General features: G+C 45.3%; 1 protein-coding gene across 1 annotated transcript in view; it reads right to left on the bottom strand.

Moving 5' to 3' along the window:
• LOC121332146 (GON-4-like protein) overlaps positions 1–27,847 on the bottom strand; it is a 52,927-nt gene that overhangs the window by 15,758 nt on the left and 9,322 nt on the right. The window contains exons 6-22 of the mRNA XM_041397281.1: positions 27,359–27,409; positions 26,470–26,565; positions 26,173–26,277; positions 25,255–25,425; positions 23,422–23,614; positions 20,890–20,991; positions 20,024–20,064; positions 17,657–17,760; positions 13,356–13,554; positions 12,818–12,904; positions 9,399–9,567; positions 8,686–8,830; positions 8,422–8,572; positions 6,519–6,635; positions 4,424–6,064; positions 2,171–2,285; positions 664–845 (exon numbers count right to left, since the gene is read on the bottom strand). Coding sequence (XP_041253215.1) covers positions 664–845; positions 2,171–2,285; positions 4,424–6,064; positions 6,519–6,635; positions 8,422–8,572; positions 8,686–8,830; positions 9,399–9,567; positions 12,818–12,904; positions 13,356–13,554; positions 17,657–17,760; positions 20,024–20,064; positions 20,890–20,991; positions 23,422–23,614; positions 25,255–25,425; positions 26,173–26,277; positions 26,470–26,565; positions 27,359–27,409 — 3,669 coding nt within the window. The remainder of the gene's footprint in view (positions 1–663; positions 846–2,170; positions 2,286–4,423; positions 6,065–6,518; positions 6,636–8,421; positions 8,573–8,685; positions 8,831–9,398; positions 9,568–12,817; positions 12,905–13,355; positions 13,555–17,656; positions 17,761–20,023; positions 20,065–20,889; positions 20,992–23,421; positions 23,615–25,254; positions 25,426–26,172; positions 26,278–26,469; positions 26,566–27,358; positions 27,410–27,847) is intronic.

Below are 27,847 nucleotides of genomic sequence, written 5' to 3'. Positions count from 1 at the left end.
CAGGTAAAATTTTGGGGTTTGAATTCTCTTCCTTAACAAAATCCTTCAGCTGGGCAGGTGCTGATTTATGGAATTGGCTGCTGTGAGGAATCTGATGAAATTTAATTTTGCAGGTAAAATTTTGGGGTTTGAATTCTCTTCCTTAACAAAATCCTTCAGCTGGGCAGGTGCTGATTTATGAAATCTGGATGCAGTGAGGAATCTGCTGAAATTTAATTTCACAGATACAATTTTAAGGTTTGAATTACCGAAATCCTTTATCTGGGCAGGTGCTGATTTATGGAATTGGCTGCTGTGAGGAATCTGCTGGAATTTAATTTCACAGATACAGTTTTAGGGTTTGAATTAACAAAATCCTTTAGCTGGGCAGGTGCTGATTTATGGCATTGGCTGCTGGATGCAGTGAGGAATCAGCTGAATGATCTTAAACCAAACCATAAAATAAAACAATGGCATTTTTTTGGTTATTTCTAAGGAGACAACCAAAAAAATCTGACTTGGCTTGCAGCAGAGATTTAAACCAAGAAGAGAACTCCCAGGTAAAAAACCTCTGAGCCTGAGGAAGAGCCTCTCTCCTCCTCCTCACCTCCAGCAGCCAAACTTCGGGAAGCGAGTTTCTGTGCCAGAAAACCCCAAATTCCTGCAGTTTTTGGGCTGCCTTACCCTGGTGAGGTAGGCCTGGGCAAAGGCCAGGTCCTTCTGCTCCCGCAGGGGATCCCTCTCCAGGATGTCCTCGTCGTAGAGCAGCAGCAGCTTGGAGCTGTCCTTGCTGCCACGAGCTCTGCCCCTCTTGCTCCTGGTCCTGTGCGAGCCCCTGCTCCTCCCCGGGGCTTTCAGGCTCTCTCCTGTGGAGGAACACGAGCTCAGCTGGTGGCAGAGCACCCCCGAGGGAATTGGGGAGGAATTTGGGGAAAACGTGAATGCGCGGAATTCCCAGCGTCAATTCCCATCATCAGTGGTGAGTTTCTGTCACTTCCCACGGGTCAAACTGGGAAAAAATCCTAATTTTGCTGCTTGTTTCTGCAGTGTCTGACTGGAAATAATCCCTGGGTGCAGCCACAGGTTCAGCCCAGGTTTTTTTTGGGGTTAAAAAATGCTGCGCACATCAGGGCAGAACGGCCAGGAGGGGAACAGAATATCTGAATAAATTCAGATAATTATTCAAATAATAATTCAAACCACAGATAAACACCTGGTGCCACACAACAGGGAATTAAACAGGGCACTGAGAGGGGCTACATCCAGGTTTTTGTGGCTTTTTTTTAGGAATCTGTTGATTTAATGGGCTGAAAGTTCACTGCTCAAGGTCATTCAGCAGTTGGCTTTTGTTTCATTTCCTCTTCCCCAGCCAGATCTTGTCAGACAAAATTCAGCTCAGCCAAGGTTTGGGTATTTAATGTTGTTCTGAAATGACCAGCTGGCACAAACCATGGAGGTGTGTGCAAGAGAGCTGTGCCTGGGCCCTGGAATTGCAATTCCAGCTGGAAAAGCTGGCCCAGAAACAGCCAGGGAATTAAAGCCAGAGAGAACCCCCAGGGCTCTGGGTTCCCTGCAGAGAGCAGCTCCACATGCCCACAAGCTGTCCAAAAACCCCACAGAACTCACCTGCTGGCCAAAAAAACCCCAAAAAATCACCTGCTGCCCAAAAAAAACCCAAAAAAATCACCTTCTGCCCAAAAACCCCACAGAACTCACCTGCTGCCCAAAAAACCCACAGAACTCATCTGCTGGCCAAAAAACCCACAGAACTCACCTGCTGCCCAAAAAAACCCCAAAAAAATCACCTGCTGCCCAAAAACCCCACAGAACTCACCTGCTGGCCAAAAAAACCCCACAGAACTCACCTGCTGCCCCAAAAAACACCAAAAAATCACCTGCTGCCCAAAAACCCCAAAGAACTCACCTGCTGACATCAAAAAAACCCCAAAAACTCACCAGGTGTCCAAAAAAACCCCAAGAACCCACCTGGTGTCCAAAATTAACCCAAAAAACTCACCTGGTGTCCAAAAAAACCCCAAGAACTCACCTGGTGTCCAAAATTAACCCAAAAAACTCACCTGGTGTCCAAAAAAACCCCAAGAACTCACCTGGTGTCCAAAAATAACCCCAAAAATCTCACCTGCTGACATCCAAAAAGCAGAAAATTGACATTAGTTGTGAAGGTTGGCGCCTTCCTCCTCCTCCTCCTCCTCGGAGTTCTCCTCCTGCGAGTTCTCCTCCTCCGAGTCTCCCTCCTGGCTCAGGCGGCGCTCGGCCGCCAGCCACGTCAGCTTCTCCATGGTCTCCTTCAGGGGTGCAAAAATCACATTGTTCCATTGCATCTGACTTTATTGTACTTATTTATTTTATTTTAGTTTCTTGTATTTGACTTTATTTTACTCATTTTATTGTATTTGCTCTATTTTAATTTTTTATTTTATTTAATTTATTTAATTTATTAATTTTATTTTATTAATTTTATTCATTTTATTTTATTTATTTTTAAATTTATTTTTAAATTTAATTTATTTCATTTTATTCATTTTATTTTACTTTATTTTATTCATTTTTTACTTTATTTATTTTATATATTTTATTTTATTAATTCTATTTATTTATTTTATTTTACTTTATTTTCCTTTTTATTTTAATTTATTTTATTAATTTAATTTCATTCCATTTTCTTGTTTGCTTTAATATCATCCAGCAGCTTCCCACAGCCAATTCCATAAATCAGCACCTGCCCAATTAAAGGATTTGTTAATGAACAGGACCCAAACCTTTCCAGAGCTGCCTAAAATTGTAACATTAAATTTCAGATTCTGCCATTCAGCAGATCAGGCTTTCATTTAGAAGGGATTAATTAATGATTCCTTAATGATCATCTCAGCTCTCAGATTGCTGAAATTCGCACCTGCAAAGTCATTTTAATTTGGAATAATTCTTGGAGAGAAACCTCACTGAGGAGTCCTTGAACTCAGCAGAGTTTAAATCTGCATCAGGGCTTAATTTGGAAGGGATTAATTAATGATTCCTTAATGATCTCAGCTCTGAAATTGCTGGAATTGTGACTTGTTCCTGCAATCACTGTCAGAGAGCAGCCCCACCGAGGAGGGCCTGCAGAGTTTAAAGCTGCACATTTGCAATAATTTGCAATAATTTGCCATAATTTGCCATAATTTGCCATAATTTGCAGTAATTTGCCATTTTTCTTAGTCTGGGTTTAAAACGTGCCCAGGAAAAATGGGATTTTTGATTTCTGAGTGAGCAGAACAGCGGCAGGCTGTGAGAGAGATCAGCCCAGCTGCCAGGGGTCCCGGGGGGGGTCCCAGAGGAATTCCCAGGGGGTCCCAGGGGTGCCCAGGGGGTTCCAGGGGTGCCCAGAGGAATTCCCAGGGGGTCCCAGGGGGATTCCGTGGGGAATTCCCAGGGGGATGCCAGGGGGTCCCAGGGGGTTCCAGGGGAGTTCCCAGGGGGGTCCCAGAGGGTGCCCAGGGGGGTGCCCAGAGGAATTCCCAGGGGGTTCCGGGGGGTTCCAGGGGGGTGCCCAGGGGGGTCCCAGGGGGGTGCCCAGGGGAATTCCAAAAGGGATTCCCGGGGGATGCCCAGAGGAATTCCCTAGGGGGTCCCAGGGGGTCCCAGGGGGTTCCGGGGGGTTCCCAGGGAGTTCCCAGGGGGGTGCCCAGGGGATCTCCCTGGGGAATTTCCAGGGGGATTCCCAGGGGGGTGCCCAGGGCGTTCCCAGGGGAATTCCAAAAGGGATTCCCAGGGGATGCCCAGAGGAATTCCCTGGGGAGTTCCCAGGGGGTCCCTGACCCCTCAGGCTGTTAGAGTGATCAGCCCACCCTCCCCAGGGGTTCCAGGGGGGTTCCCAGGGGGTCCCAGGGCGTTCCCAGGGGATCTCCCTGGGGAATTCCCAGGGGATTCCAGGGTATTCCCAGGGGGGTTCCCAGGGGGGTTCCAGAGGATTCCAGGGGAGTCCCAGGGCGTTCCCACGGGAATTCCAAAAGGGATTCCAGGGGGATGCCCAGAGGAATTCCCTGGGGAATTCCCAGGGGGTCCCTGACCCCTCAGGCTGTTAGAGTGATCAGCCCACCCTCCCAGGGGGTTCCAGGGGATCCCAGGGGGGTCTCCAGGGGGTCCCTGACTCCTCGGGCTGTTAGAGAGTGATCAGCCCACCCTCCCAGGGGGATCCCAGAGGGGTCTCCAGGGGGTCTCTGAGTCCTCGGGCTGTTAGAGTGATCAGCCCACCCTCCCAGGGGGTTCCAGGGGATCCCAGGGGGGTCTCCAGGGGGTCTCTGACTCCTCGGGCTGTTAGAGTGATCAGCCCACCCTCCCAGGGGGTTCCAGGGGATCCCAGGGGGGTCTCCAGGGGGTCCCTGACTCCACAGCTGTTTCAGGACACCCACAGCTGCCCCTTTTTCCATTCAAGTTTTATCTTTACCTGCAGCTCTGGCACTGACAGAACGGACTCTTCTGAAGCCGACGACATCTCCTCATCCTCATCTTGTGTGAAATAGTCAAAATCATCCTCCTCCTCCTCCTCCTGCCCCTCCCTGTCCCCGGCAGCCTCGGGGCCAGCTGGGGTCCCCACGGACTGCCCGTCGATGCTGGAGGAGTCCTCTGGCCTCCCTGGGGGGCTGCTGAACTCTGCCTCCCTCTCGGCTGGGTACGGCAGGGGTTTTGGGGAGCCTGGGGGCTCCCCCTGGGGAGGGGAGGGCACAGCCTGGCGCTCCTCCTCTCCCTTCTCCTCGCGGTGCTCCTTCCTGGGCTCATCCCCGCAGGAACACGCGGCCTCCACGCTCAGCTCCTGGCCGAGGCCCAGCAGGAACTCCTCCTTCCTTTCAGCACACAAAAGATCTCTTTTCTGCGCCACGCCGGCTTCTTTGGGAGCATCACCTGAATCTTCAGACTTGATTTCCACCGATTCATCAGGGCCTTCCACGTGAGGCAAGAGCTCCACCACCGGCAAAGGCTCTGCTGCGCCGCCATCCCCCTCTGCCAGCGCCCAGCTGCAGCAGTCACCCTCGTTGCCCTTGTCCCCGGTGTCCCCAAGGGCAGGGCTCGTGCCACTCTCCTCCTTTGGGGACAGGCTGGAGCAGGGCACAAAGAGCTCCGGGGGCTCCGCCTTGGGCTCCACCTTGGGAAAAGCCGGCGGAGCAGGGAGCAGGGTCAGCTGCTCCTCCCCTTCACCCCCGGCGGGAGCGGCCAGACCAACGGGGCTGGGAGAGACAATCAGGGACGGGATGGAAGAGGTCACCAGGGGCTGGCTCAGGGGGCAGGGGAAGGTGGAGGGGTTCACCAGCAGCGTGGTGACAGGGATGGCCTGAGCGCCCCGGGCCACGGCCGTGTTCAGGGGCTGGATCATGTTGCAGCCATTGCCGATGTTCAGCACCTTCACCGTGGTGGCAGGGACGGTCAGGATGACGGGGGAGGGCTGGATCAGAGGGGAAGGTTTGATCACCGGGGCACACCTTGTCCCTTTTTTCCTCTGGTAGCCCTTCCGCACGCACGGCTTGCGCGCCTTCACGCCGGCCGCCGTCGGCAGCATCAGCTTGGGCTGGAAAGCCACCTGCTCTGAGGGCACCAGAGCTGGGGCTACAGCAGCTGGGAAGGCTTGTCTGGAGCTCGGCTGGCCGGTGGGAAGAACGCTCTGGAAGTCCAAGGCATCCCCAGCCGGCAGCACGGCCGGCACGCCGAGGGGCGGCGGCGCGGGCTGGATGGGCCGAGGCACGCGGAGCCGCGCCCTGCCGGGGGCAGCCTCTGCCTGGGACAGCTTCTGAGCTTTTGGGACACTCAGGGGGCTGGAGCTGGGCTGCACGCAGGGACTGGGACGAATCAGGACAGGCTTCAGAGCTGAAGACCTCTGTCTCCTCCAGGCCCTCCTGGAGAAGCGGTTGCCCAAAGGTTTCAGGGTGAGCACGAGCCCCTTGGGCATCAGCAGAGGGTATTTGTCATCTCCTGCCCTGCCCGGAGTCTCCTTTTCTGGCCCCAAAAGGGCAGGTTCTCCATCAGCTGAAGCTGCTGTCTCCTTGGCATCTTCTGCCAGCTGCTTCAGCTCTTCCTGGATGGAGGGCAAGCTTGCCTGAAGGGAGCAAGAATTCGTTATTGGAATTTATTCTTTATTACAGGTTATTTCTGTATTCCCACCTTCACAAAGCAACAGAGCTTCTTCCACCTGCTTCTTTCTTCTAACTTCTTCCACCTCCTTCTTCAAGCAGGATTTATTTCCTTTAACTACTTTAATAGCACTTTAAACTCATGAGTTGCACTGCAAAGCCTTTAGGAGACCCTGAGATCCTGAGAAAAAGGTGGGGTTTTTTTGCTTTATAAAGGTTGGTTTAGTGAACACAAGGTTTTGTGGGAAGGAAAGTTCCCTGTGCAACAGGGGGTGATCAAGAGAAATGGATTTGATGGCATCTGAGTTGTTCCCTTGGGCACAGTCCTGCCCTGACTCACAGGAATGATCCCTGTGCCTCCAAAAAACCCCCACAAAACCAAATAAAACCCCCAAACAATGAAGCAGACAGCAGCAATACCTTCAGCCAGAAGGGCAGGCAATGCTCCTCCCTGTCCACTGGAGCTCTCCACTCGTGGGGCTGGATTTCCTCACAGCACTTGACCAGCACCGGCAGCTGCTTCGTCTTCTTGTAGAACTGTGGGGACAGGACACAAGGTGACACGAGGTCACTGTGCTCGGGGCACCTGCTGGGCCCCCCGCGGTGCTCATGTGAACAAAACACTCCTTTGGTAAGGTGCCACCCCCAGGAACGTGAAAAATCAATAATCGAGGCTCAGCAGGAGCTCACTGCCACCCCGGCTGCTCACAGCTTCAGGCAGCTTTCCAGATCAGTTCTGTCTGGCTTTATGCAGCTGTTGTTTTATGCAGCTGTTGCTTTATCTGGTTTTGTTTTGTGCAGGTGTTGCTTTATCTGGTTTTGTTTTATGCAGGAGATGTTTTATCTGGTTTTGTTTTATGCGGTGTTGTTTTATGCAGATGTTGTTTTTTCTGGTTTTGTTTTGTGCAGGTGTTGCTTTATCTCATTTTGTTTTATCCGGTTTTGTTTTGTGCAGGTGTTGTTGGGTGCAGGTGTTGTATAAAACAGGTGTTGTTTTATGCAGCTGTTGTTTTATCTGGTTTTGTTTTATGCAGGTGTTGTTTTATGCAGATGTTCTATCTGGTTTTGTTTTATGCAGGTGTTGTTTTATCTGGTTTTGTTTTGTGCAGGTGTTGTTTTGTGCAGGTGTTGCTTTACCTGGTTTTGTTTTGTGCAGGTGTTGCTTTATCTCATTTTGTTTTACCTGGTTCTGGTTTATCTGGTTTTATCTTGTGCAGCTGTTGCTTTATCTGGTTTTCTGGTTTTGTTTTGTGCACAGGTGTTGTTTTGTGCAGGTGTTGCTTTACCTGGTTTTGTTTTGTGCAGGTGTTGCTTTATCCCATTTTGTTTTATCTGGTTTTGTTTTATGCAGGTGTTGTTTTATCTGGTTTTGTTTTATGTGGTGTTGTTTTATGCAGATGTTCTATCTGGTTTTGTTTAATGCAGGAGATGTTTTATCTGGTTTTGTTTTATGCAGGTGTTGTTTTGTGTACCTGTTGTTTTATGCAGGTGTTGTTTTGTGCAGGTGTTCTGTGTGGTTTTGTTTTATGCAGGTGTTGTTTTATTTGGTTTTGTTTTGTGCAGCTGTTGTTTTATCTGGTTTTGTTTTATCTGGTTGTGATTTATCTGGTTTTGTTTTATCTGATGTTGTTTTATTTGGTTTTGTTTTGTGCAGCTGTTGCTTTATCTGGTTTTGTTCCCAGCAGTTTATGGGACAGGGTCACTGCCCAGCTGCCTGCAAACAGAACTTTTGTTTCAATTTCCCTACTCAAAAGCTGATTTGGATGAATTTTTATCAGGATCACTGAGTTTCACCTGGATTCTAAGGAGCCAAATCAGTACCTAATACTGCTTTGCTGGCTGCAAAGAGAACTTTTGTTTAAGTTTTGCTACTCAAAAGCTGATTTGGATGAATTTTTGTCAGGATCACTGAGTTTTATCAGGATTATCTGCACTCTAAAGAGTCAAATCAGTACCTAAATACTGCTTTGCTGGCTGCAAACAGAACTTTTGTTTCAATTTTGCTGCTCAAAAGCTGATCTACTCAAAAGCTGATCAGGATCACTGAGTTTCACCTGGATTCTAAGGAGCCAAATCAGTACCTAAATACTGCTTTGCTGGCTGCAAACAGAACTCTTGTTTCAATTTTGCTGCTCAAAAGCAGATTTGGATGAATTTTTGTCAGGATCACTGACTTTTACCAGGGCTCTAAGGAACCAATCAGTATTTGAACACCTCCCAAGTGCTTTTACCAAGACAAATAAAAGGCTAAATCCTCGCTGCTGCCAGAAGATGCCATTTTACCAGAAGGAGAAGAGGAGCAGGGCCAGGAGCAGCCCCTTACCCTGATGATGTTGTCAGGGGCCCTGTTCATGGTCAGGTTCTTGATCCTCACTGCCAGCTGATGGGCAGTTTTGGTGGGCAGCAGATATTTGCTGATCAGAGGCTTGGGGAACTCCGTCCCTTCAAAATGCTTCAGCCCTAAAGCCAGCAAGCTGCAGAGGGAAAAATCAAGGAGGGGAGGAGGTGAGAAAGCTCCCAGGGAGCTGCTGCAGCCCAGAAACTCTCCTTAATTCTCCCCAATTTGTACAGTGATTAAAGCACCTACTTGTCCTCTGCCTTGGTGAAGACAATCTTGTCTCGGGGAGGGTTTGCTCTCAAGGCACAGATGGGCAGCAGCTCTGGGTACATGAAGACCTTCCTGGTTGCCAAAATCCAGGCCACTTGCTTTGGCAAACAGCAGAATTCGTTTGCTGTGGACAGAAGTCACGGGGAAGGACAGCTGTGTGTGTGGGTGGAGGCTTTCCAAAACTCACTGCCTGAAAACACTGCTTGTTTTAACTGCAGAAATAAGAATTCCCTCCTGCTTTTACAATCTGCACATTTCCTGCTTTACACCACCAAAAGGTAAAATTCTTTTCTCCTTCCATCTATTTTTTTTGTTCTGTAGCAAAGCAAAGAACAAGAGGCCAATCTGAGCCCCCCCAAATGAGCCCAGGGGGGACATGAGGCCAGGAGGGGCTTTTAGTGTGTTGTAATTAGGAAATAATTAGCTCCTGATTGGAATGGCAGGAATTAAAACCTCTCTCTATATATAAAAATAAAAATATTAATATATATAAATATCCCTATAAATATATAAAATATATAATACAATATATAATATAATATTATATATATAATTTTTTATATATATATATATACACACACACATTATAAGCTGTGAGAGCTGCACTGCCCCACCCTTCACACGAGACTGCAAACACACTAAAAGCCCTTTAAAGCCCCATTTTGGGTGAGAACAGGCCACCCCTCCCTTACCACTCTTCACAGCCTTCCTCGGGCTGCAGTCCACGGGCACCCGGGCATGGAAATCCTGCAGGAGCTGCAGGGCCCCCTGCAGGTTGCAGGGCTGGAACATGGTCTGGAACCTGGGGTTCTGGGGCGCCTGGTGCAGGGTGGAGCTGCAGGCAAAGCTGCCCAGCTCGCTCTGCAGAGGCACAAATGCAGCAGAGGTGCAGCAATCGCATCAGCAATCCTGCCCCAGCCAGCAGGGCAGGCACGGCCCGGGGGCTCACACTGCCCTCCCTCCTGGGCCTTCCCCCGGGGGTACACCAGCAGAGGTAAAATTCTCGGCCCCCTGCAGGTTGCAGGGCTGGAACATGGTCTGGAACCTGGGGTTCTGGGGCGCCTGGTGCAGGGTGGAGCTGCAGGCAAAGCTGCCCAGCTCGCTCTGCAGAGGCACAAATGCAGCAGAGGTGCAGCAATCGCATCAGCAATCCTGCCCCAGCCAGCAGGGCAGGCACGGCCCGGGGGCTCACACTGCCCTCCCTCCTGGGCCTTCCCCCGGGGGTACACCAGCAGAGGTAAAATTGTCCTCCTTTCCCATCTTCTCCCTTCTCATCTCTTCCTTTCCCATCTTCTCCTTTCTCATCTTCTCTAAATACTGCTTCTCCCCTTCCATCTCTTCCTTTTCCATCTTTTCCTTTCCCATCTTCTCCCTTTCCATCTTTTCCCCTTTCCATCTTTTCACTTCCCACCTTTTCCTTTCCCATCTCCTCCCTTCCCATCTCTTCCTTTTCCACCTTTTCCTTTCCCATCTTCTCCCCTTCCATCTCTTCCTTTCCCATCTTCTCCCTTCTCATCTCTTCCTTTCCCATCTTCTCCCTTCTCATCTCTTCCTTTCCCATCTTCTCCCTTTCCATCTTTTCCCCTTTCCATCTTTTCACTTCCCACCTTCTCCCTTTCCATCTCTTCCTTTTCCATCCTCTCCTTTCCCATCTTCTCCTTTTCCATCTTCTCCCTTCCCATCTTCTCCCCTTCCATCTCTTCCTTTTCCATCTTTTCCTTTCCCATCTTCTCCCCTTCTCTCTTCTCCCTTTCCATCATTTCCCCTTTCCATTTTTTCCTTTTCCATCCTTTCCCTTCCCACCTTTTCTATATTTTCCCTTCCCATCTTTTCCCCTTCCATCTTTTCCCTTCTCATATTTTCCTTTTCCATTTTCTCCCTTTCCACCTTTTTGTTTTCCATCTTTTTCCTTCCCACCTTTTCCTTTTCCATCTTCTCCTTTCCCATCTTCTCCCTTTCCATCTTTTCCCTTCTCATATTTTCCTTTTCCATTTTCTCCCTTTCCACCTTTTTGTTTTCCATCTTTTTCCTTCCCACCTTTTCCTTTTTCATCATCTTCTCCCTTTCCATCTTTTCCCCTTCCATCTTTTCCTTTTCCATCTTCTCCCCTTCCCTCTTCTCACTTTCCATCATTTCCACTTTCTATTTTTTCCTTTTCCATCTTTTCCCCTTTCCATCTTTTCTTTTTCCATCTTTTTCCCTTTCTATCTTTTTCTTTTCCATCTTTTCCCCTTCCATCTTTTCCCTTCTCATATTTTCCTTTTCAATTTTCTCCCTTTCCATCATTCCCCTTTCCATCATTCCCCTTCCCTTCTTTTCTTTTTCTATTTTTTCCCTTCCCATTTTTTCCCCTTCCCATCTTCTCTTCCATTTTTCCCCGGGACAGTGGAACTGTTTAATTACTGGAATTCAGTGGAAATTGGGGGGATGACTGAATTATTTCCTTAGTGCAAGGTGCCCCTGGTGCTGCTCTCAGGTGGAACTGAGCTTTAAGGTCCCTCCCCACCCGAACCACTCTGGCATGCCATCATTTTATTTTATTTTTCACTGCCCAGAATTCCAGTATTTGTCCCACTAAACCCATCATCCATCCCAATATTTATCCCATTAACTGAAAATTAAGGATTTTTTCCAGAACTTTAGTTCTCAGTTTAATGAGATAAATAAAAGAATTAATCTAAGTGAATAAATGATAAATAAATTAATAATTTCCCAGTTTGCCCAGGCCAATATTTATCTCCTTAAACCCATTATCCATCCCAATATTTATCTCATTAAACTGAAAATTAATGTTCCTTTCCAGAACTTTACTTCTCACTCTAATGGGATAAATAAAATAATTCATTTTCCTAAGTGAATAAATGATAAATAAATTAATAATTTCCCAGTTTGCCCAGGCCAATATTTCTCCCACTAAACCCATCATCCATCCCAATATTTATCCCATTAAACTGAAAATTAAGGATTTTTTCCAGAACTTTAGTTCTCAGTTTAATGGGATAAATAAAATAATTCATTTTCCTGAATAAATGATAAATAAATTAATAATTTCCCAGTTTGCCCAGGCCAATATTTATCTCCTTAAACCCATTATCCATCCCAATATTTATCTCATTAAACTGAAAATTAATGTTCCTTTCCAGAACTTTAGTCCTCAGTTTAATGGAATAAATAAAATAATTTTTCTAAGTGAATAAATGATAAATAAATTAATCTAAGTTTGACCTGACCGATATTTATCCCACTAAACCCATTATCCATCCCAATATTTATCCCATTAAACTGAGGACTAAAGTTCTGGAAAAAACGCTTAATTTTCAGTTTAATGGAATAAATAAAATAATTTTTCCACGTGAATAAATGATAAATAAATTAATCTAAGTTTGACCTGACCGATATTTATCCCACTAAACCCATTATCCATCCCAATATTTATCCCATTAAACTGAGGACTAAAGTTCTGGAAAAAACGCTTAATTTTCAGTTTAATGGAATAAATAAAATAATTTTTCCACGTGAATAAATGATAAATAAATTAATCTAAGTTTGCCCAGACCAATATTTATCCCACTAAACCCATTATCCATCCCAATATTTATCCCATTAAACTGAAAATTAAGCATTTTTTCCAGAACTTTACTTCTCAGTCTAATTCAATAAATAAAATAATTCATTTTCCTAAGTGAATAAATGATAAATAAATTAATAATTTCCCAGTCTGCCCGGGCCAATAGTTATCCCCTTAAACTCATTATCCATCCCAATATTGATCCCATTAAACTGAAAATTAATGTTCCTTTCCACAACTTTAGTCCTCAGTTTAAGTATTGAATAAATAAAATAATTTTTCTAAGTGAATAAATGATAAATAAATTAATCTAAGTTTGCCCAGGCCAATATTTCTCCCACTAAACCCATTATCCATCCCAATATTTATCCCATTAAACTGAAAATTAAGGATTTTCTTCCAGGACTTTACTTCTCACTCCAATGGGATAAATAAAATAATTCATTTTCCTGAGTGAATAAATGAGAAACAAATGAATCTTTGTGTGTTTGCCCAGGGAGCAGCAATAATTTGAATTTCTGGCTGGTTTGGGCCATTCCTTACCAAAAACATCTGGGTGGTGTTGGCCTCTGAACTCAGAGCAGGGTTGAAGCTTGCCAGGAGATGGATTTGAGTCAGGAGCTGGACGTGCTTGGGGAATAAAACCAGACAAATTTAGGGTTTTTTTCACTTTATCACAAATCCAAAGAACTGGAAAGAGCAAGCCTAAAGGCACAAGAAATATTTCCTGAGCAAAAAAATCTTAAAAGCAACAGAAAACTGAGGGGAAACTTCAATACCCACTGGCAGAAAGTTTATTAACCAAATTCTGAAGGCATCAGCTGTTGGAGTCTTTGAGCAATTTCCCACTTTTTGTGCCAAACTCATCACGACCAACACAGAAATTCATTTTTTCCTGCATAAACACATAATTATTTCTTTAGCAACAGCGATTTCAGCTCTCAGATTTCTGAATTTCTACAGATTTACGTGGTGGCAGGAAGAAAAAAAAAAAAGAATTCAAGCTAGACCAAGAACAATATCCTCAGACAGCAATAAAATGGATAAAAATTGGATTTTTGCAGCATAAAACATTAATTACCTGCTGCATTTGCTGCTGGAGCCTCTTCCTTTGGGCACTGTCCAGGACAAGGCTCTGCAGGGGTTTTTCATTTTGGGATTTGGATTTTTCAGCCTCCTGGGGGGCTTTGATTGAAGATTTTTTAATTCTCAGCTGCTCCAGCTGCTCCTTCACTGTCTGGTGCTGCTTGTTCAGCAGATTGGCCAGAGGCTCCTCAAATCTGGTGGGAAATGGAAGAAAAATGTGATACAAAACAAAAAAAAATACAAAAATGTAATAAATCTCTGATTTGATAATGTTTGTTTAGGACATTCGTGTTCTAAATACATTTATGTTTATTTATAATATTTTTATTTATTTAGAACAGTTTATTTCTTATTTACTTAGAACACTATTTTTATTTATTTAGAACACTATTTATTTTTATTTATTTAGAACACTATTTATTTTTATTAATTTAGAACACTGTTTATTATTTTATTTTTATTTATTTAGAACACTTTATTTATTTTTATTTATTTAGAACACTTTATTTTTATTTATTTAGAACACTTTATTTTTATTTATTTAGAACACTGTTTATTTTTATTTATTATAATATTTTTTATTTATTTAGAACGCTGTTTATTGATTTATTTTTATTTAGAACACTTTTGCTAATTTATTTTTATTTAGAACACTATTTATTTTTATTAATTTAGAACACTGTTTATTATTTTATTTTTATTTATTTAGAACACTTTATTTTTATTTATTTAGAACACTATTTTTATTTATTATAACATTTTTTATTTATTTAGAACTCTGTTTATTGATTTATTTTTATTTAGAACACTGTTTGCTAATTTATTTTTATTTAGAACATGGTTTATTTTTTTTTATTTGTTGTCTATTTATTGTTTAAATATTGTTTATTTATTTCATTCCCTGTCTGGTTTGCACACTTTGGTTTTGCCAGCCCTGTACCACAAAGACCACACACTGCCTCAAATCCTGCTACTTTATTAAAAATTAATTTAAAATATTGAAAAAAATTAAAATATTTACGTTTTAAAATATTTAATTATAGTCTTATGTTATATAATTATTTTTATATTTAATTATAACTTTATTCTTGAATTATTTTAAATATTTATTTCCCAGCTTTATGCTGAGAACTCTACAGAGATCCTGCAGTAAGAGCAGGAGTTCATGATTTCATTGTTAATTATTTGATTTATTTTAGCTGTATTTTATGTGATTTATTTTAGCTGTACCAGTTGATCTGGTGATCAGCTTCCCTTCTGCACCAGACCTGAGGTTACTTTATTTAAAAACTAATTAATTATTACCCAGCCTGATGCTGAGAACTCTACAGAGATCCTGCAGTAAGAGCAGGAGTTCATGATTTCATTCTTATTCATTATTTGATTTGATTTGATTTATTTTAGCTGTACCAGTTGATCTGGTGATCAGCTTCCCTTCTGCACCAGCCCTGAGAATTGTTCCACGCTGCTCCTAATTCAAGGTATCATAAAACCAACAATAAATCCAGCAAATAATGATTTTTTTTTTCCTTAAAGAATCCTGCACACAGATAAAACCAGGGAAGAAACCACTGAGAGAAGTGACCCACCAAAAAAAAAGAATAAAGCCAATATTATGAAAGGCAGATGAGTGGAAATAAAGCACAAAGGTGCCTGGGTTTGAGACTGTGGCTGGTTTTAGAGCTGCTGCTCCCCTCTGGCACTGCTCAGCCCAGAGGGAGCTCCACAAAGGCCAGCTTTGATTTCAGCTCCTTCCCAAACAGACTCAGCTGCACCTCGAGCTGATCTGCCCCACGAAGCAGGAGCCAGCTGCTCTGCAACCTGAGAGAAACCACAGAATTATGGAATAGTTTGGGCTGCAGGAACCTGAAAATTCATCTCATGCCATCCTCTGCCACGGCAGGGACACCTTCCACCACCCCAGGGACTCCAACCTGCCCAGCCTGGCCCTGGGCACTGCCAGGGCAGCCCCAGCTTCCCTGGGAAATCTGCTTTGGTTTATTTAATCCAGAGACTGGGGAGCTCAGGAGTTTCAGCTCCTCACCCCCCAGTTCAGGTGCAAGGGGATTTTTGGGCAGTGCTCTCACAGAGCCATGCCATGGTTTGGGTTGAAACAGACCCAAAATCTCCTCCAGTGCCATGGCAGGGACACCTTCCACCATCCCAGGGTGCTCCAAGCCCTGTCCAGGGATCCAGGGCAGCCCCAGCTGCTCTGGGAAATCTGTTTGCATGTATTTAATCCCAAATATCCAATATTGGGGAGCTCAAGAGTCAGGAGTTAGATCCTCACCCTCCAGGTCAGGTGCAAGGGGATTTTTGGGCAGTGCTCTCATAGAGCTGTGAAATAGTTTGGGTTGAAACAGATTTTAAAACTCATCCAGCCCCACGAGCAAGGACATTTTCCACCATCCCAGGGTGCTCCAAGCCCTGCCCAGCACTGCCAGGGATGCAGGGCAGCCCCAGCTGCCCTGGGAAATCTGTTTGCATGTATTTAATCCCAAATATCCAAAGTTGGGGAGCTCAGGAGTCAGGAGTTAGATCCTCACCCCCCAGTTCAGGTGCAAGGGGATTTTTGGGCAGTGCTCTCACAGAGCCATGCAATGGTTTGGGTTGAAATAGATTTTAAAACTCCTCCAGGGCCGTGGCAGGGACACCTTCCACCATCCCAGGGTGCTCCAACCTGTCCAGCCTGGCCTTGGATACTCCCAGGGGCAACCCCAGCTGCTCTGGGAAATCCATTTTAATTTATTTAATCCCAAATATCTAAAGTTGGTGAGCTCAGGACTCAGGAGTTAGATACTCACATCACCCCAGTTTTGATGCAGGGGGATTTTTGGGCAGTGCTCTCACAGAGCCATGCCATGGTTTGGGTTGAAACAGACCCAAAAACTCCTCCAGTGCCATGGCAGGGACACCTTCCACCATCCCAGGGTGCTCCAAACTGTCCCACCTGGCCTTAGGCACCTCCAGGGATCCAGGGGCAGCCAGAGCTGCTCTGGAAAATGTTTTGATGTGTTTAATCCCAAGCATCCAAAGATTATTTAGCTCAGGAGTTTCAGCTCCTCACCCCGTCCCAGTTCAGGTGCAAGGGGATTTTTGATGGGGGCAATGTGCTCACAGAACCACGAGAACCATGGAGTGGTTTGGGTTAAAATACTTTAAAATTCACCCAGTGCCAAGAGCAGGGACGTTTTCCACCATCCCAGGTGTCCAGCCTGGCCTTGGGCACCTCCAGGGATGGAGCTGCTTCATCCCTTTCCTCTTTGAGCTGCTGCCATGTATAAACCCAAAAATAACAATCCAAACTTCCCAGACATCTCATTCCTAGGCAGGAATTTTCCTTAAAAATGGCCCACACACATCCCAGGTGTTTAATTATTTAAAGAGAAGGTGACACACTTGGAGCAAGCAGCTCCCCAAGCATCTCCAGCAATGTCAGGGCAGCAAGGGAGCCTTGCCACACAAAGAAAATTGGATTTTTCTGCCATGATGCTGCATCCTCCAGCCAGCAGCAGAGTGAGGAGGGGCAGCCACTGAGGTGGGACAATCTCTGCCCAGCTCCTGCAGAGTTCTGATCCCTCACCCAGCAGATCCAGGCTCTCTGCTCACCTCCTGGGGGAATCACCCCTCATTTGTGTCACCTCCTGCCCTCTGAGCACTGCCAGGGACAATTTCACATCGTGAGAGGACACAGGAATGGGTTTCAATTAGCAAATGAGAGATGCAAATTAGGTTTTTGGGCAGGAATTGATCCCTGTGAGGGTGGACAGACCCAGGCACAGGGTGCCCATCCCTGGCAGTGCCCAAGGCCAGGCTGGACAGGGCTGGAGCAGCCTGGACAGGGGAAGGTGTCCCTGCCATGGCAGAGGTGCAATAAGAGGAGTTTTAATCTCCCTTCCAACCCAGTCCATTCCATGATTACAGAGCACAGAGTTTGGGGAAGCAGGGACAGAATGCCCCCCTGCAGAAGCTGCTTTTTGGGGCACATTCACACATCTGTATTTTCAGCTGAAACAAAGAACAGCACCAACCTCAGTGCAGGCACTTTTGCTCTTTCTGTCCCTTTTTTCATTGCTTTTCATTTTCAGGTGCAAGCAGATTTTGAGATGACAAGCAGCAAAGCCAACAGTGGCAAACAGAATAAAAAAAATCAACTGAATTGTCCAATCCCACGAAGAAAAATGGCTCAGAGCTTTCAGAACTGCTGCCAGGACAGTTTTTCTCTTTGGTGCTGCCACAGAGGTAAGCAGAGGCTTTTCCTCAGAAGAAATCAGGACAAAATCAAAATTCTCCTACCTGAGGGCCTGGGGGGTGTTAAAATTTGGCCGAGGTTCTGTAACAGCATCTTCATCTTCTGGCCTTTCCTCTTTCATGCTGGAGAAACCCATCTCACCCTGGAACTGGCAGCAGACATGGAGCAAGTCAGGAGGAGAAAGCTCAGGGAAGAAATTTACCTTTGGCTAATGATGATGATGATGATGATGATCTGCTCAGCACAAGCTTCACTTCAGGAAATCCCTGCAAATCTTCACTTGAGGAAATCCCTACAGAGCTTCACTCCAGGAAATCCCTGCAGACCCTCACTTCACAAACCCTCACTTCAGGAAATCCCTGCAGAGCTTAATTTTAGGAAATCCCTACAAATCTTCATTTTAGGAAATCCCTACAGAAACCAGGAAATCCTTACAGACCTTCACTTTAGGAAATCCCTGCAGACCTTCACTTCAGGAAATCCCTACAGCTCTTCACTTTAGGAAATCCATATAGATCCTCAGGAAATCCCTGCAGACCTTCACTTACAGAAATCCCTGCAGACACTTCAGGAAATCCCTGCAGACAGCTCAGGAAAACCCTACAGAGCTTCCCTTCAGGAAATCCCTAGAGAGCTTCACTTGAGGAAATCCCTAGAGAGCTTCACTCCAGGAAATCCCTAGAGAGCTTCAGTCCAGGAAATCCCTGCAGATCCTCCCTTCAGGAAATCCCTGCAGACACTTTTGGAAATCCCTGCAGATCTTCATTTTACAGACCTTCACTCCAGGAAATCCCTGCAGATCCTCACTTAAAGAAATCCCTGCAGACAGCTCAGGAAAACCCTACAGAGCATCACTTCAGGAAATCTCTACAGATCTTCAGGAAATCCTTACAGACCTCCAGGAAATCCCTGCAAATCTTCACTTTAGGAAATCCCTATAAATCTTCACTTTAGGAAATCCCTACATACACTTTTGGAAATCCCTGCAGATCTTCATTTCACAGCCCTTCCCTTCAGGAAATCCCTGAAGACAGCTCAGGAAAACCCTACAGAGCTTCCCTTCAGGAAATCCCTAGAGATCTTCAGGAAATCCTCACAGGCCTTCAGGAAATCCCTGCAAATCTTCACTCCAGGAAATCCCTGCAAATCTTCACTCCAGGAAATCCCTGCAGACCCTCAGGAAATCCCTACAGACCTTCAGGAAATCCCTGCAAATCTTCACTTTAGGAAATCCCTATAAATCTTCACTTTAGGAAATCCCTACATACACTTTTGGAAATCCCTGCAGATCTTCATTTCACAGCCCTTCCCTTCAGGAAATCCCTACAGACTTTCAGGAAATCCCTACAGACCTTCCCTTCAGGAAATCCCTAGAGATCTTCAGGAAATCCTCACAGACCTTCAGGAAGTCCCTGCATATCTTCACTTCAGGAAATCCCTGCAAAATCTTCACTTTAGGAAATCCCTACATACACTTTTGGAAATCCCTGCAGATCTTCATTTCACAGCCCTTCCCTTCAGGAAATCCCTACAGACTTTCAGGAAATCCCTGCAAATCTTCCCTTCAGGAAATCCCTGCAGATCTTCATTTCACAGCCCTTCCCTTCAGGAAATCCCTACAGACTTTCAGGAAATCCCTGCAAATCTTCCCTTCAGGAAATCCCTGCAGATCTTCATTTCACAGCCCTTCCCTTCAGGAAATCCCTGAAGACAGCTCAGGAAAACCCTACAGAGCTTCACTTTAGGAAATCCCTACAGATCTTCAGGAAACCCTTACAGATCTTCAGGAAATCCCTGCAAATCTTCACTTGAGGAAATCCCTGCAAAATCTTCACTTTAGGAAATCCCTATAGACCCTCCCTTCAGGAAATCCCTGCAGACACTTCTGGAAATCCCTGCAGATCTTCATTTCACAGCCCTTCCCTTCATGAAATCCCTGCAGACAGCTCAGGAAAACCCTACAGAGCTTCACTTTAGGAAATCCCTAGAGATCTTCAGGAAATCCTCACAGGCCTTCAGGAAATCCCTGCAAATCTTCACTCCAGGAAATCCCTGCAAATCTTCACTCCAGGAAATCCCTGCAGACCCTCAGGAAATCCCTACAGACCTTCAGGAAATCCCTGCAAATCTTCCCTTCAGGAAATCCCTGCAGATCTTCATTTCACAGCCCTTCCCTTCAGGAAATCCCTACAGACTTTCAGGAAATCCCTACAGACCTTCCCTTCAGGAAATCCCTACAGACTTTCAGGAAATCCCTGCAAATCTTCCCTTCAGGAAATCCCTGCAGACATTCCCTTTTTAAGGCTGAAAATGCCCCATCTGTGGCAGAGCCCCTGGCACTCCCCCAGCCCTGAGCCACCCTTCAGGTGGCACAAGTGACACTTCAGTGCCACCCTCAGTTCATCACTCACTGTCTCAAACAGCTCCTCCATCAGCTCAGTCACTTCCTTTTCTGCAAGTAAAATTAAAAATTATTATGAAGAAGCCTTTTTTCAAGAAACACTCAGCAATCCTGTCATGATATCAACTCAGGGAAGGGATTTCTCTCACAAAGGGAAATCCTCCTCCTGCAAACAGGGGACCAAAAAAGAAAAGCCCTGATAATTCCTTTTTTAATGTTGGGCCCAAAAATAACTTGAGCTGAGATTGTCTGGGTTCTAAAATATCACATAAAAACTCGTTTTCATGATTAAATTTAAAGTTATGTAAATCTGCAGTAAGACCTAAAGCAAGTGTGGCTTTTTGCAGAGACAGAAAATGACATGTTTGTAAAACCAAGCTGTGAGGACTTCAAAAATCTAATTAAATTCAATCACAAGGCAAGCATTCAAGTCTGGAGTGCCTGAAGCTTTCAGCAGGTGACACACTTGGAGCAAGCAGCTCCCCAAGCATCTCCAGCAATGTCAGGGCAGCAAGGGAGCCTTGCCACACAAAGAAAATTGGATTTTTCTGCCATGATGCTGCATCCTCCAGCCAGCAGCAGAGTGAGGAGGGGCAGCCACTGAGGTGGGACAATCTCTGCCCAGCTCCTGCAGAGTTCTGATCCCTCACCCAGCAGATCCAGGCTCTCTGCTCGTTTCCTGGGAGAAATAAAACCTCATTTCAGGTTTTGTTGTCACCTAAATATTGCAGCAGCTCAACCCAGATCCTTCCAGGCACTCCCAAAAGCTGACCAAACCAGCATGGAGATTTTTATTCAATGTCCTACACTGCAAAAAAACCCTTCCAAGAAAACATTTCCCAAGGAATTACTGCTGCCAGCAGGAGGGGAACTTACTGGTGATCCTCACAGCACGGTCATTCCTGAAATCTTCAGTGTCTGGCTCATCCAGATCTTCCAGGAAATTGTACTCAGGGTCATCATCATCATCAGCTTCATCTACAAAGGAGCAGCTTTTGAGGAGGTCTGGCCAGCAGCCTGCCCCAGCAGCAAGGCAGGAGCACAGGCTTGCTCAGAGCCACAGGCAGGGCTGGGATTGCTGCTGGAAATGAGAAATGGATTCATGGAAGCAACAGCAAAGCCTTGCTGCTCCCAAGGGAGCTGCCTGAGCTGCAGCCATTCCCATTCTTGAGCCTCTGGGATCCGAGTTTCTGCTGAATTTAGGAAGAGCCCGCTGCTGGCATTTCAGTTCCTGGTTTATATTCAATCTGCACAACTGTGAGCAAGCAGGAAATGCAGGGAAAAAAGAGGCCAGGCCACAGAGCTTGCTCCTGTTTCTTCTCAAAAATAAAATAACTGTTTCTACCCCTAAAAAAAACCCCAAAAAGTGAATGTGGCCCAAACAAGGAGTACAGCACACTGGGACTGAGGGGAATCAGGGGTTAAACCCACCACTGCCCTTTTGGGTGCCAGTTTTGTCATATTGACAGGATATTGCAAAAATATCTGCAAGTGACACACCTGAAGTTTAAACAAAGGGCAAGAGGAGAAAAATTGATTGCAAAACTAATGCAGGGGATTAAAATATTAATGGTTACAGACAAAATATAATGTATAAATAAAAAACCCCAAAATTTCATATTTACAGGATATTTGCATAAATATTTACAAGTGAGACACCTGAAGTTTAAACAAAGGGGAAAATGAGGAAAGCTGATTGCAGGACTCATGTAGGGGATTAAAAACTGAATGGCTGCAGACAAAAATATAATGTATAAATAAAAAAACAGCTTCATATTTACAGGATATTACACAAATATTTACAAGTGAGACACCTGAAGTTTAAACAAAGGGGAAAATGAGGAAAGCTGATTGCAAGACTCATGCAGGGGATTAAAAATTGAATGGTTGCAGACAAAAATATCATGTATAAATAAAAAAAACAAAGCTTCAGGCTTTCAACAAACAATCAGGGAATGGTTTGGGTGGGAAGGAACCTGGGAACACAAGTCCTGCTGATAGTACAGGGATAAAATGTTTCTAAAATCAAATTTGGGGAACTAGAAAGAAATTTAGGCTGAGTAGGCCCTGGGAAATGTTAGGGCTTGGGTTTGCCAGGTCATGTGAAACTGCACTGAGGAACCAGAATATGATAAATTATTTAATTGTTAGATGGGATGATTGCTTAGTAATTAGATGTAATTGTTGTTTAATCATCAGAAGAATCATGAGAAATTATGTTCAAGGGTTTTGAGGGGGATCATGAGAAATCCATCCTTGAAATCAGTAGAACAATGTGAACTTAATAATTAATTAATAATGAATAATAAATAATAATTAAAATTAAAGATCAACTGAGGCAGCTGGGGGTGTTTAGCAGAAGACTCAGGGGTGACCTCATCACTCCCAACAAGTTCTTGGAAAATTGCTGGAGTCAGGTGGGGCTGGGCTCTTTCTCCACACAGAATGAGAGGACACAGCCTCAAGCTAAAAAAGGGAAATTTAGGCTGGGTATCAGGAGAAAGTTCTTAATGGAAAGAAAATTCTGGAACTGTCTGCCCAGGGAGGTGCTGGTCTGGTTTAAAATAAGGGAAATTTAGGTTGGATATTAGGAGAAAATTCCATATTTTATCACCCTTTCTGTAAAAAACGATCTGCCCAGGGAGGTGCTGGTCTTGTTTAAAGCAAAGGGAAATTTAGTTTGGGTATTAGGAGAAAGTTTTTAATGGAAAGAAAATTCTAGAATTGTCTGCCCAGGGAGGTGGTGGTGTTGTTTAAACCAAGGGAAATTTAGGCTGGACATTAAGAGAAAGTTTTTAATGGAAAGAAAATTCTGGAATTGTCTGCCCAGGGAGGTGGTGGTCTAGTTTAAACCAAGGAAAATTTAGTTTGGGTATTAGGAGAATGTTTTTAATGGAAAGGGTGGAAGTCAGGTGGGGTTGGTCTCTTTCTACAAGAAGTGACAGAATGAGAGGACACAGCCTTAAACTCAAAAAGGGAAATTTAGGTTGGATATTAAGAGAAAGTTTTTTACAGAAAGAGTGGTAAAATATGGAATTGTCTGCCCAGGGAGGTGATGGTCTTATTTAAACTAAGGGAAATTTAGGCTGGATATCAGGAGAAAGTTTTTAATGGAAAGATGATAAAATTCTAGAATTGTCTGCCCAGGGAGGTGCTGGTCTTGTGTAAACCAAGGAAAATTTTAGTTGGATATTAGGAGAAAGTTTTTAACAGAAAGAGTGATAAAATATGGAATTGTCTGCCCAGGCAGGTGGTGGAGCCACCAACCCCGGACGCTTTTAAACAAAGCCTGGACGCGATTAACCGAAGATCAAAAAATCCCCAAAAAAAACCCCAAAACCCAACAGAAACAGAGGCTGGAGGTGGCAATTTGAACCCCAAGGAAGCGGGGCTTTCCAGAGCAGGTACCTTCGTTGTCCACATCATCATCCATGAGCCCCCTGAGCCACCTGGCCCAGTGCTCGTCGTCGCCCGCGCTGGGCTCGTACATGTCGGGGGTGATGTCAGGCGCGCGCAGCTCGGCCTCCAGCTGCCCCAGGGGCACGTCCTTCAGGGGCCTCTTGGAGCGGGTCCTGAAGGCAATCAGGCTGTCCTCCAGGGGCTGCGGGGAAAAAGCAGCGTGGGCAGCGTAGGGAAAAGGACAAAGAGGCAGCAGAAGGTCAGAGAGGGAACACCGGGGGAAACACCAGAACGGCGCGGGGAAAAACGAGGGAGTCCTCGCAGAGTGGCCCGGGAAAAGCCCAGAATGGCCCAGGAAAAAGCCCAGAACAAACCCCAGAAGGTCCCAGGAAAAAGCCCAGAACAAACCTCAGAAGGTCCCAGGAAAAAGCCCAGAACAAACCCCAGAAGGTCCCAGGAAAAAGCCCAGAACAAAGCGCAGAGCATCCCAGGAAAAAGCCCAGAACAAACCTCAGAATGTCCCAGGAAAAAGCCCAGAACATCCCAGGAAAAAGCCCAGAACAAAGCCCAGAACGTCCCAGGAAAAAGCCCAGAACACAGCCCAGAACATCCCAGGAAAAAGCCCAGAAAGTCCCAGGAAAAAGAAGCCCAGAAAGTCCCAGGAAAAGCCCAGAATGTCCTCCCAGAATGTCCCAGGAAAAACAACCAGAGCAAACCCCAGAACATCCCAGGAAAAAGCCCAGAACAAACCCCAGAATGTCCCAGGAAAAAGCCCAGAACAAAGCGCAGAGCATCCCAGGAAAAAGCCCAGAATGTCCCAGGAAAAAGCCCAGAACAAACCCCAGAAGGTCCCAGGAAAAAGCCCAGAACAAACCCCAGAAATTCCCAGGAAAAAGCCCAGAAGGTCCCAGGAAAAAGCCCAGAACGTCCCAGGAAAAAAACCAGAACGTCCTCCCAGAATGTCCCAGGAAAAACAACCAGAGCAAACCTCAGAACATCCCAGGAATAAGCCAAGAAAGTCCTCCCAGAATGTCCCAGAAAAAGCCCAGGAAAAGCTCAGGAAAAAGCCCAGGAAAAAGCCCAGGAAAAAGGCCAGAATGTGCCCCCAGAATATCCCAGGAAAAACCCGACAAAGTGCCAGGAAAAAACCCACAAAGTCCCACCAGAACGTCCCAAAAAAGCCTCAGAGCAAAGCCCAGAATGTCGCAGAAAAAAACCCAGAACATCCCAGAAGAAACACCAGAACGTCCCAGGAACAAACCCAGAAAGTCCTTGCAGAATGTCCCAGGAAAATCCTCAGAACATCCTAGGAAAAAGCCCAGAACATTCCAAGGAAAAAAACCCACAAAGTGCCAGGAAAAAAATGCACGAAGTCCCCCCAGAAAATGCACAAAGTCCCAGAAAAAAACCCAGAACAAACCCCAGAAAAAAACCCAGAAAAAACCCCACAAAGTCCCTGGAAAAAGAATCCACAATTCCCAGGAAAAAAAACCCACAAAGTCCCAGAAGAAAACGCACGAAGTCCTAGGAAAAAAAACCCAGAACGTCTGTCCAGAAAGTTGCAGAAAAAGCCCAGAATGTCCCAGGAAAAAAACCCACAACATCCCAGAAAAAAAAAACCCAGAACATCCCAGGGAAAAAACCCAGAACATCCCAGGGAAAAAACCCAGAACATCCCAGGAAAAAACCCAGAACATCCCAGAAAAAAGGCCCGGGATGTCCCAGAAAAAAAGAGAAAAAAAGCCCAGAAGAAAAAAAAAAAAGAAAAAGAAAAAAAAACCCTGAAAAACCCAGAAATTGCCCTCCTCTCCCTAAAACCATCCCCAGGAAAGGCAGCAGCACCTGGTAGGAGTCCATGCAGACAGGGCTGGAGGCCAGCTCCTCATCCACGGCGTGCAGCTTCTCCATGAAGGTGCTGTCCTTGCTCTGCGGGGGCTTGGGGGGTGGTGGGGGTCCCATGGGAACCACTTCTGCACTGATGTGTCTAACAACAGGCGGGGTGACCTTCTCCTGCTGAGGAAAAAGGTTAAAAGGTTTTATTCTGGACAGGTCATTCCAAGGACAGAGTGAATTTGGTTTTCTGCTTGGGGAGAAATGGGAGAATTGGTCTCTTGAGTGGTCAGAAATGGGAGAAATGCTTCCCAGAAGGATGTGGAATTTTCCTAATTACATTCATACGTTTATTCTAATTCACACAATTACATCACATCCTAATCACTTTGCTTTTCAGGAAGTACAAAGAAATAGGAAGATTTTCTGGAGACACTTGGAAGATCTGAGTATCATTACCAGCATTATCAGAGTTGATAAACCTGAACACCAATTATGTGTTCAGGTTTATTGTGGCAGAATCCTCCCAAAAACAAACTGATGGTGAGCAGGACGTGGAACTATCAGTAAAATATTGCTGGTTTTGATGCCATGTCACTTCCCAGGGGTTTCTGATTCTTCTTTGCTGATCCCTGGCCTGCACCTCCCCCTGCCTTGATGCTTTCACCAAACTGATTTCTGCTCCTAAGCCAAGCACAGGAAGCCATGCTCTGCACTCCTCAGAAATTACCAGAAAAATAATCATTATCTAAGGAACTGACCACAGTTTCCATGCCCACAGCTTTATTTTAGACTCAGCCCTTCTGCAAGGGAACGTGGCAGTGGGACCCCAAATGCACTGGCAGCTGGAATGTCCCCCAACCTCAGGAATTGATTTTTTTGGGGGGTTTGGATGGATAAATCAGGAAGAGCTGCTTGCTGCAGCTTTACCTCACAGAGGGTCCCTCCCTCCTCATCAGAGGAACGCCTGGTCCTGGACCTCTTGGCTCCACGAGGAGAAGAAGCTGTGCTCTCCACGTCGCTCTCCAGCAAGCTCTGCAGGGCAAGAGGTGCAAAACCCTCTCCAAAACCATCCTGCCACAAGCAGCAACTGCTCCAAATAACATTTCAGAGACTCTCTTCCAGCCAAACGAGTGGAGCACTGGAGGATGATTGCTGGAGGATTTACAGGTGTCCATGTGTTAAAATAAATGGTGTTTTGCTGCCTCAGACACAAACTGGATTTACCTCTTCTGCAGTCTCATCCTCCTCTTCATCATCAGGCTGGTATTCTTCATCAGAGGAATCATCTTCCTCCAGGGGGATGTCCACAAACTGAGGGGGCTGCACACAGGAGAAAGAGGGTGAGCACAGTCAGAGCAGGTGTTTCAAAAGGAGGAAACACCCTGAAGCTCAGAAAGGAAATCCTGAAGAAAGGAAAGAAATAAATAACTGAATGATTGGAAAAGGAAAGCAAGGGGAAAAAAAATCCAGAAAAAGCCCAGAAAAAACACCAAAAAAAAAAAAAAAAAAAACCAAAAAAAAAAACCAAAAAAAAAAACCAAAAAAAAAAACCAAAAAAAAAAAAAAAAACCCTGGAAAAACACACACAAAAAAATAAAAATTAAAACAGGAAAAAAAACAGGCAAAAAAAAAAACAGAAAAAAAAAACACAGAAAAAAAACCACAGGGGGAAAAAACCACAGGAAAAAAAACAGGAAAAAAAAACAGGCAAAAAAAAAACAGGAAAAAAAAACACAGAAAAGAAACAACACAGAAAAAAAAAACACAGAAAAAAACCGAAAAAAACCACAGGAAAAAAAACACAGGGGAAAAAAAAAAAAACACAGAAAAAAAGAAACAAAAGAAAAAAAAAAGAAAGAAATTAGAAAAAACCCCAGAAATTCTCCTCCTCTCCACAAAATTGTTTGAGAAGGTGCAAGAAGAGCCAGAAATAATTTAGTATTTATATTCAGCATTACATTTATTTCCATTTGTTACATGATGGAAGCTGCACGAGCAGACACCAGCTCAGAGATGGTTTTAGCACACAAATCTGCTCCAGCCCTCCCAAAGATCTCAGCCTCAGCAGGAAGCTCCAGGCTGATCTCCCCTTTCCCAGCAAGAATTCACTCACCTTCACCTCGTTTGCCTTCTTAATTGGAGAAATATTCCATGTTGGAATCACCTGGGGACAGCAAAAACACCCAAAAACCCTTGGGCTGGGTCAGTGAGCTCAAATAAAACCCCCAAATCTCCCGTGGGGTCTCCAGGAAATGAATCTGGGGCGTTGGACACTGGGAGTTCACTGTCCCTGCCAAGCCTGAGCTGCCTCTGTGCTGCTCAGCTCAAATCAATCCTTTGTCACTTCTCAACTCCTTCTCCACATTTCAAGACTCAAAGCACATTTATGCTTCTCTTAGAGGGTCACTGACAGAACACCAGGACAGGCTGAGCTGGAAGGGACAAGGATCATGAGTCCATGCACACAGCCTCACCCTGGGCATCCCTGGAGCACTGTCCAAACTTTCTGGGGACTCTGGGACATTCCCTGGGCTCCCCTGGGTGAAGAACCTTCCCCAGACCCAGCCCAAACCTCCCTGGGCTCCCCTGGGTGAAGAACCTT

This window comes from Onychostruthus taczanowskii, unplaced genomic scaffold, assembly GCF_017590055.1.
Source record: "Onychostruthus taczanowskii isolate IOZ18803 unplaced genomic scaffold, ASM1759005v1 scaffold138, whole genome shotgun sequence".
NCBI lineage: Eukaryota > Metazoa > Chordata > Aves > Passeriformes > Passeridae > Onychostruthus > Onychostruthus taczanowskii.
This window is presented reverse-complemented; position numbering and strand designations above follow the sequence as displayed.